Raw genomic sequence first — 14934 nt, forward strand, 5'->3', positions numbered from 1 at the left:
GTTACAAACACTTAAACAGACCATTTTTTATAGATAATTGAGAAATAATTCTTACATTGGATAAGATAGACTGATTTAGTTGGAAGAACCTCTTTGGTTCTAATATTTACACAATGAAAACATAATACAATGCATTTAATAATAAAAGTATTTATTGAACACTATTACATGCTGGTCACCATGCTAAATGCTTGACATGGGGCCTGGTTCCTATCTTCTAGCATTGGGTGAGGTAGGTACTACATCAAAACCTCAGAGAGGCAAAGAAAGTTGCTAGAGGTAGCCCTAAAGTAAAGGAGAGAACCGAGATTAGAACACAAGAAGTCTAGCCCTAGAACTTGCCTGTTAGCATCTTTTGGAGGGATTTTTCACAGTCTTCCTTCCGACGCTCCCTCACTGCCCATGTTAATTTCGTACCATGGCTGATAGCAGCCACACGTGCACCTGCAAAGCAGTTCTTCCTGTTTTCTTCAGTGCTTGTCTCATGCCATCTGCATGTCTTTTTTGTGTCTTGATTGTCTGTGTTTGAATAAGAATCTAATGTCTGAGGTTTATGTGAACTTGATTTCACTTAATACCAAGTCTTTTATTTCACACGCACATACAATATATATGTATATATGTATTATATACTATATAATAATATAATATATTCATGTGTATGTATAACTATATAGAGAGTATAATATATATTAAATATATTAGAGAGAGACCATGTTACTTTTCAGTTGCTAATGTGACAAACAACCACAAACTCAGTGGTTTAGAACAACACAAATGTATTTGTGTTCTGCAGGTTAGAATTCCAGCATGGGTCTCGCTTAGCTGAAATCAAGGTGTTGGGAGGGGCTCCTCTTTTGGAAGCTCTGGGAGAGAGTCCCTTTCCTTGCCTTCTCTTTGACACATGGCCCACTTCCTCCATCTTCAAAGCCAGCAATACTAGATAGAGTCCTTCTCACATCCCATCACTCTAATCTCCCTTACGATGACAGCGGACTCACCCGTAATCTCTCCATCTCAAAGTCCTTAATTTATCACATCTGGAAAATCCCTTGTGCTCATGCAAAAGGACATACACACTGCAGGGAGGAGGGCATGGACATTTGGGGGGACTATTACTCTGCCTGCCACAAGTACTTGCTAAATACAGCTCTCTTCGGGGGACTGAGACAAAAACACAGTCCTTCCCTGGGGAAGATTACAGGTGAGAAGACATTTAAATGGATAAGGAAATGCAAGAAAACTCTGTGCCATGACAGAAGTAGGAACAATTACAGCACCATGGACGAAATCTGCCTGGGGTTGAGCGTGAACTAGAAACAATTTTGGCTAAAAATGACAATTGTTCTTGACATGTTCATATGACTTGATCACTTTTTATCCAGGTTTTGAGACTCTGGGATATTCAGCACCAGCTGTCCATCCAGAGGATAGCTTGTTCTTTTCCCAAAAGTCAGGACCTCAGATGTCTCTTCCACTTTGATGAAGCCCATGGACGACTTTTCATCTCATTTAATAACCAGCTCGCATTGTTGGCAATGAAAAGCGAGGCCAGCACAAGGGTGAAGAGCCACAAGACAGCAGTCACTTGTGTTCTTTACAATTCGGTCTTGAAGCAGGTAATGATGCTTTTCTGTCCCTTTCCTGACAAGTCCCCATGAGAGGTTCATTCCTTTAATTCAACCTAAGGTAACTGAGGACAAATATAGACAAAAAAACAAAAACAAAAAACAACAACAACAAAAAAAACTGTGGGAAAGAAACAATTTAATAGCCTTGTACTTTTCTGCAAGGATGTGTGTTCAGGTGGATTTGAAGAGGGATTTCATTTTCAGCCAGTGACTACGGCGGCACAGATAGAGTTATAAGGAATTACAATATTCCAGTGAAAACAAACAAAACATGCGACATAATTGAACTTCTGTTTGTTACTTGCTCATTTGGGTCTTGATGCCAAATGCAAGTGAACCTGGTTGTAAAATTCTATTTTATGAATGCCAGCCTCCCGTATCCCCGTGGAAAGTTCTGAAATATGCATGAAATGTAATTAGCAGAGATCCATTTTGCCAGCCTATTTTACACCGGTGCCTCACAGTGGCAGCCTGGAATGTATTCATAATAAAATGATTCAGTTAAATGTGGTGCCACTTGGTATGCAGCACGAGTGTTGTTTGTCTCCCCACCACTTTAATGACACTTTGCAGCCTTTGCTTATGGGAGCGCTACCTGAATGTCAACGAAGAAGCCGTGGCTCCTCTGGAGGGAAGATGCCGCTGGACCACAGGCCTTCTCAGAGGACAGGGTGGGCAGGTGCGCAGTGTCACGGAGGGAGAGGGACCAGTGGAGGTTAGTCTGCTGCCGTGATCACGGCAGGACTGATTGTAACCCGCACAGCAGGAGCCGAGCAGAGAGCCCATATCCAGCGTGAGGCCAATTAAACAATATCTCGGCCCATCCTTCCCTTCCCTTCTGCAGAAGCTTCTGCATTCATGTAGAAATGAGTAGTTGGGTTTTTGCGTGAGGGGCGGAAAGCCCTTTGTTAGTAATGAGTAGTGTGTCATGTCACCACTTCAAACACTGTTTTTTGGTTATTCTGGGAGATAAAAATCCTTTACGAAACAATCCATTTTGAATTCCATCTGCAGGGAACATTCCCTCCGTCAATGTCTTACTGAACTTCACCAAGGCAGCCAGTTAATTCAGCTCCCTGGTGGCCAAGCGAGAGATGTATTTATTTCCAGGAGAACATTTTGCTAATTGAGAGCTGCGGAGTTAAGAAGCTAGGTTTGTATGTAGATGTTAAGATCCTATGTCATCTGGCCATTAGATGAACAATATCCCATGAAGAATTCAGGAAATGGGACACAAAGATGTGGAACCTTCCATTTGGGATATGAAGATAAGCTAAGATAGTGCAAATATATGCAAGTTACCAGGAACAGTGGAATATGCACATATGGTATAGGCTGTAGGAAGAATCCCTGTGCAATTGGGTTGGGTATTTGTACCTCTACTTATTTTTGCTGTTAAGAGTATAAATAATTAAAAGCATTAATATGTATATAAAGTACATAGAGCTGTTCATTTCATACGTTTCCTGATTATTAGTGGCTAAGCTATAGAGAAACATTTTAACATTGTATTACATTCATAACTATAAAAATGTATTGCAGTTAAGAACAAAGACAACAATATCACCCAGAGTGCCATCCACCAGTGATAATTTATCATTTCAGAGTAATTAGACAAAGCAAATAAAACAGTTTGAGCAAGTCCAGGTGCCAGCAATGAGGAAGCAGATTCATCCACTATAGTTTCTTCGTTCCAGTAGCTCAGGAGACTCAGGTCCTGGTGGTCTTCTTGGCGCTCATTGCTGACAGGTGCTCATTATGGGGCTGATGGATGAAAGAAGGGAAGGCAGACACATTACTAACTTACAAAGGAAAAACGGAATCCAGTAAAATGAAGTAGAGAGAAGAGCAAAGTGCTGTCCATGGCAGGTGATCAGTTCTGCCTGGGGCTGGGGTGAGTGACAGACTAGATCCCAGAAGTCTCATAGTGGGATTCTCTAGAAGGAGAAGGAAGCAGTTCCAGACAGCTGCTTCCATCAGCACCTTCAAAGAGGCTTGAGCACTCACAGTACATTTTTTTTTTTTTAAACAGGGAGAGGGTTTATTCTGGTGTTTGGAAGTACGTGGCAAATGTGGGAGTTGAGGCAGTAAAGGGAGCTGAGAACCAGATTGGTAACGTCATTCACTGAGTATACCACTGCCTGGTCTTGCAAAAATAAAGCATGGACTTAAGGTTAAAATAGCAATTTTCACAGTGTGATCTCAGACCCCTGGGGGGACTCAGATTCTTTCAGGGAATCTGTAAGATCAAAACTATTTTCATCATATTATTCATTTGTTGTTTGTTTTTGTCACTCTTACTATCTCATGAGTGTAAGTGGAGTTTTCTAGAAGCTACAGGATGAGTAATGACATCATTGCTCTAACGGCTAAAGGAATATATGATTTTGTATTCTTGTGTTGTAACAGTTGTTCTGTTTAAATTTCTAATATGGTAGATACATAGTCTCTCTCTCTCTCTCTCTCTCCCTCCCATCCACATAAATGGAAGCTCTTTGGATTCTTCAATAATTTTTAAGAGTGTAAAAGAATCCCAAGATCAAAGGTTTTGAGAACCGCTGAGTTAGATCAGAATTCAGATGTTGGGCAGCTAGCTTCTCATGTCTAAGTTTTAGTTTATTGACTCTTAAATATGTGTGTGTGTGTGATGGCTGGGGATTGGGGCAGGGCGGTGGGGAGCCTAGACATGAGAATGGTAACAGCATGGATCCCTCCAGCATTGCCTTGCTGTGGCTTGCCTCTAGGAAGCAGCCCGCCCTCCTCCCACATGGCCAGCCTTAGCAAGGCTCCCCCAGCAAACCCCCATACCTCTCAGGTTAAATGTTGGATAGGGGACGGGACCCTGGATTGGGCTTCATCCAGGAATGCCCCTTCAGGAAAGGAAGTTGTTTATCCTGCACCTTCTCTCCTCAGCCCTTGCAGTTCCTGCTCAGAAATATTCAGTCTCAGAGCCCATCTTTGGTCCGCTCAGCTCCTGAAGTCTCCAGGGACACACCACACTTACCTCTCCCCTCTTAGAGTATTGCTCGAATTTCTAGTTCTTTTCCAGTCGAACACTTAACTCCCATTTTTCTCTCCTCCTATGTTTTTGGTGTAAGGAAAAGATCCTTGTTTCCCACTTCTGCATTTTCTTGCAACTCCTTAGACTCTCCTGAATATCAAATATCTGCTCAATTGTGAGGTTTGGTGAATTATCACCACTTCTCATTCCAAGTTCAAAGGGAATCCATGCTTATTCCATCCACTGGCACTTGCTCTGTGGTTATCTGGTTTGGTGTCTTTTTGGTAGACTTTGTTTTTGTCTGAGTTTAATGAAAACTTTCCTTTCTGTTGTCATTTTAACATGATGCCAACACTTTATTGTGAATTCATTCTGTTTGGACTTCGGCGGAGCCTCCACATAATCTCTATATAAAAGCAACTTGGTGCAGTCTGTGACTTTCCTTTATCTTCCTGCCTCTTGGTATATCCTTGCACCCTCATCTGAGAAAGTGATATTAAGCCCCACAAAATCTTTTAAAAGAAACCACATGCTTTTCTTCACCCAGCAAAGCCTGCCCTTGCAGCTAGCAGCAGGACAAGTTGGGACAGGATGAAGAAGTCCTTGGAATGCTTAATTTTAAAAGAATCAAAGTAACTCAATATCCTGGGGCCAGTTATAATGAACTGTCTTTGCACTGAGTTCTTAAAGGAAGCTTTTATTAAAAACCCATGAAGGTTAGGAAGCTTTAAAAAACGTATTTGTAAGTATCCTATAAACGGGAATAGATAAAATTTCTGAGTTATCACTATGGCTATCATCCTAACGATGTGGGTTTATGTGTTTCTGTAAAATAGGCAACGTTTCAGTTTGTCTTGCATCTAGGACATATTTATAGTCAGACTAGATATTTAGGCATCATCGCATTTTGGCAGATAATGATATTAGCCATTTTTATTATTTAAATAACTTATTTTTGTAAAACGCTATGTTCTTATTATAAGAAATTAAAACCATGCAGTAAATAAAATAAAATAAAACCATGCAGTAAGCTCAAAAAATGAACTAAGTATTGAGGAAATATCATGTTCTAAATATCTCTCTGTGCATAGAGTATTTTATATAAATATGGTTCTGTAAACTTATTCTATGATATATTGGAATTATATGTATATATGAATATATTTCCTTGTACCTACTACTTCATTTTTAAGAAGCAGAACAATAAGTAAAATTTAAAAAAAAATTAAAAAAGCAGCACAGTATCCCATTGTATGTGTATTATAATTTACTGGTCCATTTGCCTTGATGAGAATTTTGCTATTATGAATTTTTTTGTGCATAAATATATTCACACTCATGACTTTATCTCTCTAGGGTAAAATCTTAGGAATGCAATCCTAGGTTAAAATATATGCATATTAGATTATTTGGTACACAAATTGCCTCCCGGAATCTTACCATTTTACCCAATCTCTAAGAGTAAACATATTAATCACATGCATGGTTACGTAAAGAGACATATCAGCGATTGTCTGGCTGCCTCTAGAAGGACCCCTGAGGTCACTGGTGAAGTTCCCATTATCTGGCATGGGATGTTGACTTCAAAAATTTGAAGACTAGCTCTTCTTCACTTTAGCCAGAGTGGTGCTGTTTCTTGAGGACTAACTCTCACACTATCACAACAAACATCAAGCCAGTTCATTCATTAAAAATGGGGTTGGGCTCTAATTTTCTAGTGACAGTGCATCTTCTGTCCTCTCTTCTGCACACCATTTTTTGGGAATTGAGATATTTGAGACTCTAACCAATTCAATTGGTAGTTCCCTTGGTAATTGTAAATCTGAGCGAAGGGAAGTGGACAAGCTTGAAGGAAATTTATCTCCACCTTACAAGACATTATACCTCTTAGTGCTTGTATTTAAGGCAAAATCAATGAGTTTCTCTTTTGAACAGAACTGGATGAACACTAATGAAGACTTTCTCTTTGCCTGCCTTATTTGCTGGGCTCCAGGTGAACTTCCTTTTATTAACATGGCTCTTCTTCAGCATCAGGTTAAGGCTGAACTTAGTTACATGTCAATCCTGAGGCCATGAGATCTGGTCACTTGTTGGAGACCCAGGAAGTACTGTAGTCTTAGGGTTACTCCAAAATATATACATGCACACACACATGCACATGCACACACATATGCATGTGCATATTTAAGTGTGATTAGCTTGGAAAGAATAACACATTTCAATGTTACAAAACTCAAAAGGACAAAAGGGTATATGGTGAAAATTTCCTCTACCTACTCAGCTTCCTTCCCTGGAGGCACCCAGTTTTTATGACTTTCAGGAGCACCCTTTCAGGGCTGTTCTATTCATACAGAGGTACAGATGTAGACTCACTTTTAAATATGGAAATGTGTAATTCTTAATATTTAAGAATTGATATTATTTTAAATGTTTTTACACAAATGATAGCATATTATGCATAGAAACACTGTTCTGTATATTGATTTTTCACCTCACAACCAGCCTAGAGATCATCTTATCTCATTACCTAAGGAGATTCCTCTTTTTTTTTATAGCTGCACAGTACTCCATTGCATGGGCATACCAGTTTTATTAGTTAGATTGATTTCAGTATTTTCTATTACAAATAATGTATTAGTTTTTAACCTTGAACACACAACTTTAGCACAAGTGTGGAAACATCTGTGGAATAAATTCCTAGAACTGAGGTGATCGGGTCAGAGAGTATTTATGTCTGTAACCTTGATGGATATTGTCAAATATTCTCTATAAAAGCTGCATGAAATCCAACAGAAGAGTAGGTGAGGACCCCTTCCTCAGCCTCTCTCATCGCCACAGTCTTGGCCTTTTTTTTTAAGAATTTTTTTTTAAGAGCACTTTTAGGTTTACAGCAGAATTGAGTAGAAAGTACAGAAATACCACATATACCCCCTGTCCTCCCATTAGCATCCCCTCCTCCATTATCCACATCCCCCACCAGAGTGGTACATTTGTTGCAACTGATGAACCTCTATTGACACATCATTATCACTAAATGTAACCACAGTTTACATTTGGGTCAATCTTGGTGTGATACATTCTATGAGTTTAGACAAATGTGTAATCCACCATTATAGCATACAGCCTCTTCAGATGGGCTTCTATCACTCAGTAATATGCATTTATGTCTCCTGTATGTATTTTAATGGCTTGAGAGCTCATTTTTAAAATGTTGAATGGTATTGCATTGGATAGATGTGCCACCATTTATTTATCCATTCATCTACTAAAGGACATCTTGGTTGCTTCCAGTTATTGGCCCTTATGAATAAAGCTGCTATAAACATCCGTGCATAGGCTTTTGTGTGGACATAAGTTTTCTGTTCCTTTGGGTAAATATCAAGAAGCATGATTGCTGGATTGAATGGTAAAAATACGTTTAGTTTTGTAAAAAAAAGAAAAAATGCCGCTTGCCTTCTAAAGTGACTGTACCAGTCTGCTTTCACACAAGCAGTGAATGAATGTTCCTACTGCTTTACATCCTCATCAGCATTTGATGTTGTCAGTGTTCCAGATTTAAGTCGTTCTAATAGATGCATCATATCGTGTTATTTTACTATTTCCCCAATGACATATTATGTGGAGCATCTCTTCATATGTTTATTTGCCATTTGTTTATGTTCTTTGATGAGGTATCTGTTAAGTTCTTTGGTTCATTTTTTAAATTGGGTTGTTTTATTGTTGAATTTTGAGAGTTTTTGTATATTTTAGATAACAGTGCTTCATCATATCTGTCTTGAAAATAATTTCTTCCAATCTGTGGCTTATCTTTTCATTCTCTTGACAATGTCTTTTGCAGAGCAGAAATTTTTAAATTTAATGAAGTCCAGCTTATCAATGATTTCTTTCATGGACCATACCTTCAGTGTTTTATCTAAAAAGTCCCTGCCAAACCCAAGGTCATTTAAATTTCCTCCTATATTTTTAGGTCTGTGATCCATTTTGTTAATTTTTGTGAAGGGTGTAAGTTCTGTGTCTAGAGTCATCTTTTTACATGTTGATGTCCAGTTGTTCCAGCACCATTTGTTGCAAAGATATTCTTCTTCTATTGTATTGCTTTTGCTTCTTTGTCAAAGATCATTAGACTCTATTTATGTGTATCTGTTTTTGGGCCTCTCTATTCTGTTCTATTGATCCAGTTGTCTATTCTTATGCCAATATCACACTGTCTTTATTGCAGCTTTATGGTAAATCATAAAGTTGGTAGTGTCAGTCTTCCAGTTTTGTACTTTTCCTGTAATATTGTGTTAGCTTATCTGGGTCTTTGGCTTCTTCATATGAACTTTAGAATTGGCTTGTCAATATCCACAAAATAACTTGCTGGAATTTTTATTTGCTTTGCATGGAATATATTGATTAAGTTGGGGAGAACTGAGATCATGACAATATTGAGTCTTCCTATCCACAGAACATGGAATATCTCCATTTATTTAGTTCTTTGATTTAATTTACCAGAATTTTGTAGTTTATGTCATATAGACCTTATTCATTTTTTTTTAGATTATACCTAACCTAAGTATTTAGTTTCTGTGGATGCTAATATAAATTGTATTACAGTTTTATTTTTAAATTCTACTTTTCACTGCTGCTATATAGGAAACTGATTGACTTTTGTATACACATAAAAGTGTGTGTGTGTATACACACACACACACACACACCACATCTTCTTTGTCCATTCATCAGTCGTTGGTTTTTTCCATAGTTTGGCTGTTGTTGATAATGCTGCTATGAATATTGGGGTGCATGTACACCTTTGAATCGGTATTTTTGTATCCTTTGAGTAAATACCTAGTAGTGCAATTTGTGGATCCTAGGGTAGTTCTATTTTTAACTCTGAGGAACCACCATACTGTTTTCCAGAGTGACTGCACCAGTTTGCATTCCCACCAACAGTGCAAGAGGGTTTGCCTTTCTCTGCATCCTCGGCAACATCTGTTGTTATCCTGCTCAAATATTATTATCTTTGTTCCTTTGAAGGAAGTTATCTTTCTCCTCTGGTTTCTCTCAAGATGTCGTCTTTGACTCTGAGGTGCCTACGTATCGTTATTTTTGGCATTTATTCTTCTTCGTGTCATGTGAGCTTCCTGGATCTGTGGTTTGGTACCTGTTACTAATTGGGGAAAATTCTCAGTCATTATTGTTTCAAGTATTTCTTCTGTTCCTTTTTTTCTTCTCCTACTAGTATTCTCATTGTGTGAATGTTATGCCTTTTGTAGCTGTCCCACAGTTCCTGGATACTGTTTTGTTTTGCTTTTTTCAGTCTTTGTCCTCTTTGCTTTTCAGTTTTTGAGGTTTCTACTGATACATCCTCCAGCTCAAAGATTCTTTCCCCAGCCATGTTCAGTCTAGTAGTAAGCCCATCAAAGGCATGCTTCATTTTTGATCTCTAGCATTTCTTTTTGGTTCTTTCTAAGAATTTCTTCTCTCTGCTTATGTTACCCATCTGTTCTCAGATGCTATCTTTACCCATTAGAGCCTTTTGCATATTAATCATAGTTATTTTAAATTTCTGATTTGATAATTCCAATATCCCTGCCATATCTGAGTCTGATGCTTGCTGCCTTTCTTCAAAATGTGTTTTTGACTTTGAGTATGTTTTGTAATTTTTTCTTGATAGTGGGACATAAGGAGCCAGGTAAAAGGAACTGCTGTAAATAGGCCATTAGAAATGTGGTGATGAGGTGTGTGGACGGAGAAGCCTTCTGTAGTCCTAGCATTAGGTCTCAGTCTTTTGTGAGCCTGTGCCTCTGGACTGTGGACTTCACATGTGCTTTTTAAAATTAATTAATTATTTTTTTACATATGCTTCTCAGTTGTCTCCCACACTCACGTCCAATAGGAAGACTAAAGCTGGCTAGAATTTGGTATTTTCCTTCCTCAGATCAGGTAAGCACTGATAAAACCCCAGCAGGTGAGGCCCTGGGTAAGTAGTTTCTCTTGAGGGTGGACCTTGTTAAGAAAAACAGAATTACTCTAATGTATTTTGAAATAGTTTCTTTCCTTCTGCCTCTGCCAGAAGCAGGAAGAGATTTTCCTCCAATATTACAGTAAAAAACCTGGTCGATAATCTCAAAATAAAACTCAAAAAATGGTGGGGGCCCCCTATGACTGGCTCCCCCTGGGCATCTTTGACTCTTGGACTTGTCTACTTGGAGCCCCCAGCAATTCATCAATCATAGTGGTGGTTTTCCTCTCTTGGCTCTGTTTCCCATGGAGTTTCCAGTTCCTGAGTTCCTGCTCTGGTAAATTGTAATTTTCTCTATTTGCCTGTTGATCTCTTCAATTCTAGGGGTAGCAATTTGCCCTGCGACCTCATTTCTATTATTGATCAAAGAAGAGCTGTTAATTTTTTTAGTTTGTTTAGCTTTTTACTTATGGTTATGATGGGTGACTTCTAAGCATGAAGAACCAGAACCTGGAGGTCCAGTGCAGTCTCAACTACTTTTTGAAGGCGTGTTTTCTCAGTTATTTGTTTAGAATGAGGGAAGCGGTGAGGTTTCAATGTCAGAGTTCCCAATACTTTGCATTGAGCAAGTGATTTTAACTTCTCTAAACAAAGAGTTTTCTTATCTATAGAAAAGGGATTATAATACCTCCCTTGTAGGTTTTCTGTAAAGGACAGAGGATATTGTATAGAAACATGCTATGGAACAAAGCAGGAGTAAAACCTAAATAAATATTAGCCGAAAAAGAGGAAGTGATATTTTTCTGACTTTGACCCCTAGTTCTGGGAGGTGGGGAGTGTTTTGAATGCCTGTATGACAACCACAGGTGGTCACAGCAGGCAGCCCCTCCTGTCACTCACACTGCCTAGGATTGCTGATCTAGCTAGTCCCTGAATGTCCAAGGGAAATTTACCTTCGGACCTTTGCATCGCCGTTTCTTTTGTATCTTCACTTAGGTATCTGCATGGCTCCCTCCTTTACCTCAGTCACATCTTCCTCAAATGATTCCTCAAGGAGGCTTTGTCAGGGCGCCCAGCTTTGCATTCACTCACAATGATCTCTACCTCCATCTCAGTTATATTTTTCTCCATAATCCTATCACCACTAGACTATATCTATCTACATAGCTATATAGCTTTTTTTCTTTTTATTTTCTCATCTGGCTGCATCTCTGCCCCCACTAAATAATAAGGGCAGGAATTTTTCACTGCTGAATCCCCAACACCCAGATCCTATGTCTTGAGTATCATAGGTGTTCAGTAAACTCAAGGGATGAATTTGAAAGAGCAAACTACAAATTAACCTAACAGAGGTAATAAATAAGATTTATAAATGGAGAATGGCTGCCTTAAAATATTTGAATCCTTTTTCTGCACCAGTACTTAGATATTATCATTCCCCTCATCTCACTACTTACTGAAATGTAACTTCTGGAGATTTGATGTACAATAGAAATAAAATAGGTAACCTGCTTTATATTAGGAGGCCACAAAGAGTGTTGACCAGAAAATAGAACTATAAACAGCAATTAAATCAAATGTCCTCATTCCTCGGTAGCCAGTGACATCCGCTGCTATAATTTTTAATTTCCCTTCTTGCTTAGATCTAGGACTTAGAATGCATATCAAGACAACTAAAATACCTACTGTTGTTGGAATACAAGAAGACAACTAGGGGATGTGGATATAGCCTCGCATCTCTTAGAATTGTCTCATTGACTGTGACACCTTCAGATGAGAGAGACAAGAAGACCTGTATGTTCCTAAATGGTTATTAACTTGGGTACATAAGGTGGAGAACAGTGGTTTGCTCCCACGGCCCACTTGCACTGGAATGATTAGGGTAGTGTCACTTCTGCTCTGCAGCCCGCCAGGGCCCTGTCCTCATCCTCAGCTGAGTTCTCACCTGGTAAGAAGCAGCCAGGAATGAACCAAAAACTTAGAGATTTGGTCTCATCAAAATCTGGCACATAAATATGGTGCCAATACTCATTCCTGGGCTCTATTCCAGAGAAAAATCACAGTTTGCTAAAAATAAAGTCCCCACCATCCTGTAGACAAACCATTTCCCTCACCTGCCAAGTGATGTTAAATGCACTCCTTTCTCACCAAACTTTGAAAGTCTTTTCACCTGCCTTGCTATTCCTGTGTTCTGATATTGTCATAATGACAGAAGTCTGGTTCATACTGGTGGTATGTTTGTGACATGGTCAGTCCTTGTTTTTCAACACACTGTTTTCCCGAAGACTGCACCTTAAGGTAGATTGCCACAAAATGAAATCCGACTAGCTCTATACTGTTGTCATTATTGATTCAGATTTCATGAGAAATTGTGAAATGAACAGAGAAAGGTGCTAAAAACTGATGAATAGCATGTTGGGGCTCAGCCAAGTGATCAAAAGAGGGAGAATTTTGCTGCAAAGCAGCAAAATATGAAAGTTACTAATTCCTGATTGAATGTCTGCAGTAGATAAAAGTGGGGTAGTCGATGATTAGATGCTTTGTAATGTGGGCAATCCAGTCTCGGACAAGTAAACAAGTCTTTTCCTTGAACATTGGTCTCATTGTACTTTGCCTTTTGTTGTTGTTTGTTTTTATCAGGGAATGCCCATCTTTTAGTACTGAAATGCCTAACATAAGTTCTCAATGAATATTTTTTGAATAGAAATAGTAAAACTCTTCACAACCTTTAACCTTTTCTTAAAAAAAAACACCATCAAAATTTTCACTCATGCTTGGAAAATTATGTTTCCACGGTTTTGTTTTTAATGAATACAATGCAAATTCCTAAGTAATTATGTGAGAAATTCACGAGTCTGATATAATTTGAAATTTCAATGTACATCTACAATCTGCTTTCTAAAATTATAATTGTCTACATTCGCTGTCATGGTGGAAAATATTAAATATTTTTCTTAAATTGGTTTGGCTATGAAAAGTGATATCACCCAAAATAGAGAGTCAGACAAATAAAGCTTAAATAGAAGAGTAACACTAGTTAACTTTTATGGCTTATTTATTGTATACCATGCACTGTGCTTTACAAATATTAGCTTATTTAAACCTCTTAAAAATGGTTTGAAGTAGTTATTGTGATTCTCTCTCATTCGTAGTGGAGGAAACTGAAGCTTAGAGACATTAAGCAATGAGCCCAAGGTCAGACAACTGACCTTCAGACTCAGGCATCCTGGCTTCAAACTCAGTGCTCTTAACTATCAGGCATGTTGCAGAAATCAAAGCAAATAGAAACACAGTCAGTTACCTGAGGTGATAATTGAAGAGATAGGGCATATTATTTGAAGATTCAGGCCATTTTGTCCTGGAAATTATACTATTGTTGAACAATGGTAATTAAATATATTTAAGCTACTTTTGATTTCAGGAGAGAAAATGTGTAATGTACATAGAGGTTTACATCATTTAAGAAGTTGTTTGATTCAGAGTTGTAATTTCAGGGAAAAAAAGGCTACAAGAGATCATGTGCTCACAATCAGTTCTTTGCTAAGCATAAATGTGGCAAAATCATGGCTCTTTTATTTCCCAGTCTCTCCTCTCCTTTTTACTGCTGTACTGCTGTTTCAGGTGAACATCTCTTACCTGGACTATCACAGCTGCCCCCAAATGGTCTTCCTACCACCCCAGTTTGTTCTCCACACCACTGCCAGGAGTACTTTCACTAACCCATGAACAAAAAATGCTGTATTGCTCTCCTCCTCGTCAAGAACAATGATTGCTGTGAACTTTGAGTCATACACTCTGTTGCCTATCCAATGAAAGCTAAGCTCCCTGTCCCAGTAAGAACCTTATACACATGACTCATTATTCTCTAACATTGCTCTTTTTTTACATTTTAATTCCAGTTACTTCACATACAGCGTGGTATTAGTTTCAGGCGTACAATATGGTGCTTCAGCACTTTCATACGACACCCAGTGCTCATCACAACAAGTGCACTCCTTAATCCCTATCAGCTATTTCACCCATCCCTCCAACCACCTCCCCTCTGGTAACCATCAGTCTGTTCTCTATAGTTAAGATCTCTAGTATTGCTCTTCAGGGATTCCACTATCTGTCACCAGCTTGCTGCCTCACCTGGCATTCCACTGTTTACCTCATCATCCGCACTCTGGTTCCATTACACTTCACATTGTTTCTCTTGCTTAGTTCTCTCTTCTAAGCACACTCTTAATTATCTGGGAAGACTATGCTGGAATATAGAAGGCTGTATGATGTGTCTGTCATAGACAGTCCATGATTCAAACCTCATTATATAAGCTTGGGAACAGTGCTTAGCTGATTAGAATCTCAATTTCATC

At 38.7% G+C, this 14934-nt stretch overlaps 1 protein-coding gene across 1 annotated transcript in view; it reads left to right on the forward strand.

Annotated features, from left to right (window-relative positions):
• The window catches only part of WDR49 (WD repeat domain 49), a 131595-nt gene that overhangs the window by 52439 nt on the left and 64222 nt on the right, over positions 1 to 14934 (forward strand). Inside the window, 1 exon segment of the mRNA XM_088020026.1 lies at positions 1386 to 1619. Coding sequence (XP_087876152.1) covers positions 1386 to 1619 — 234 coding nt within the window.

This window comes from Eumetopias jubatus, unplaced genomic scaffold, assembly GCF_037043125.1.
Source record: "Eumetopias jubatus isolate StellerSeaLion01/CBP00866 unplaced genomic scaffold, mEumJub1_p1.0 scaffold_1, whole genome shotgun sequence".
Lineage (NCBI taxonomy): Eukaryota > Metazoa > Chordata > Mammalia > Carnivora > Otariidae > Eumetopias > Eumetopias jubatus.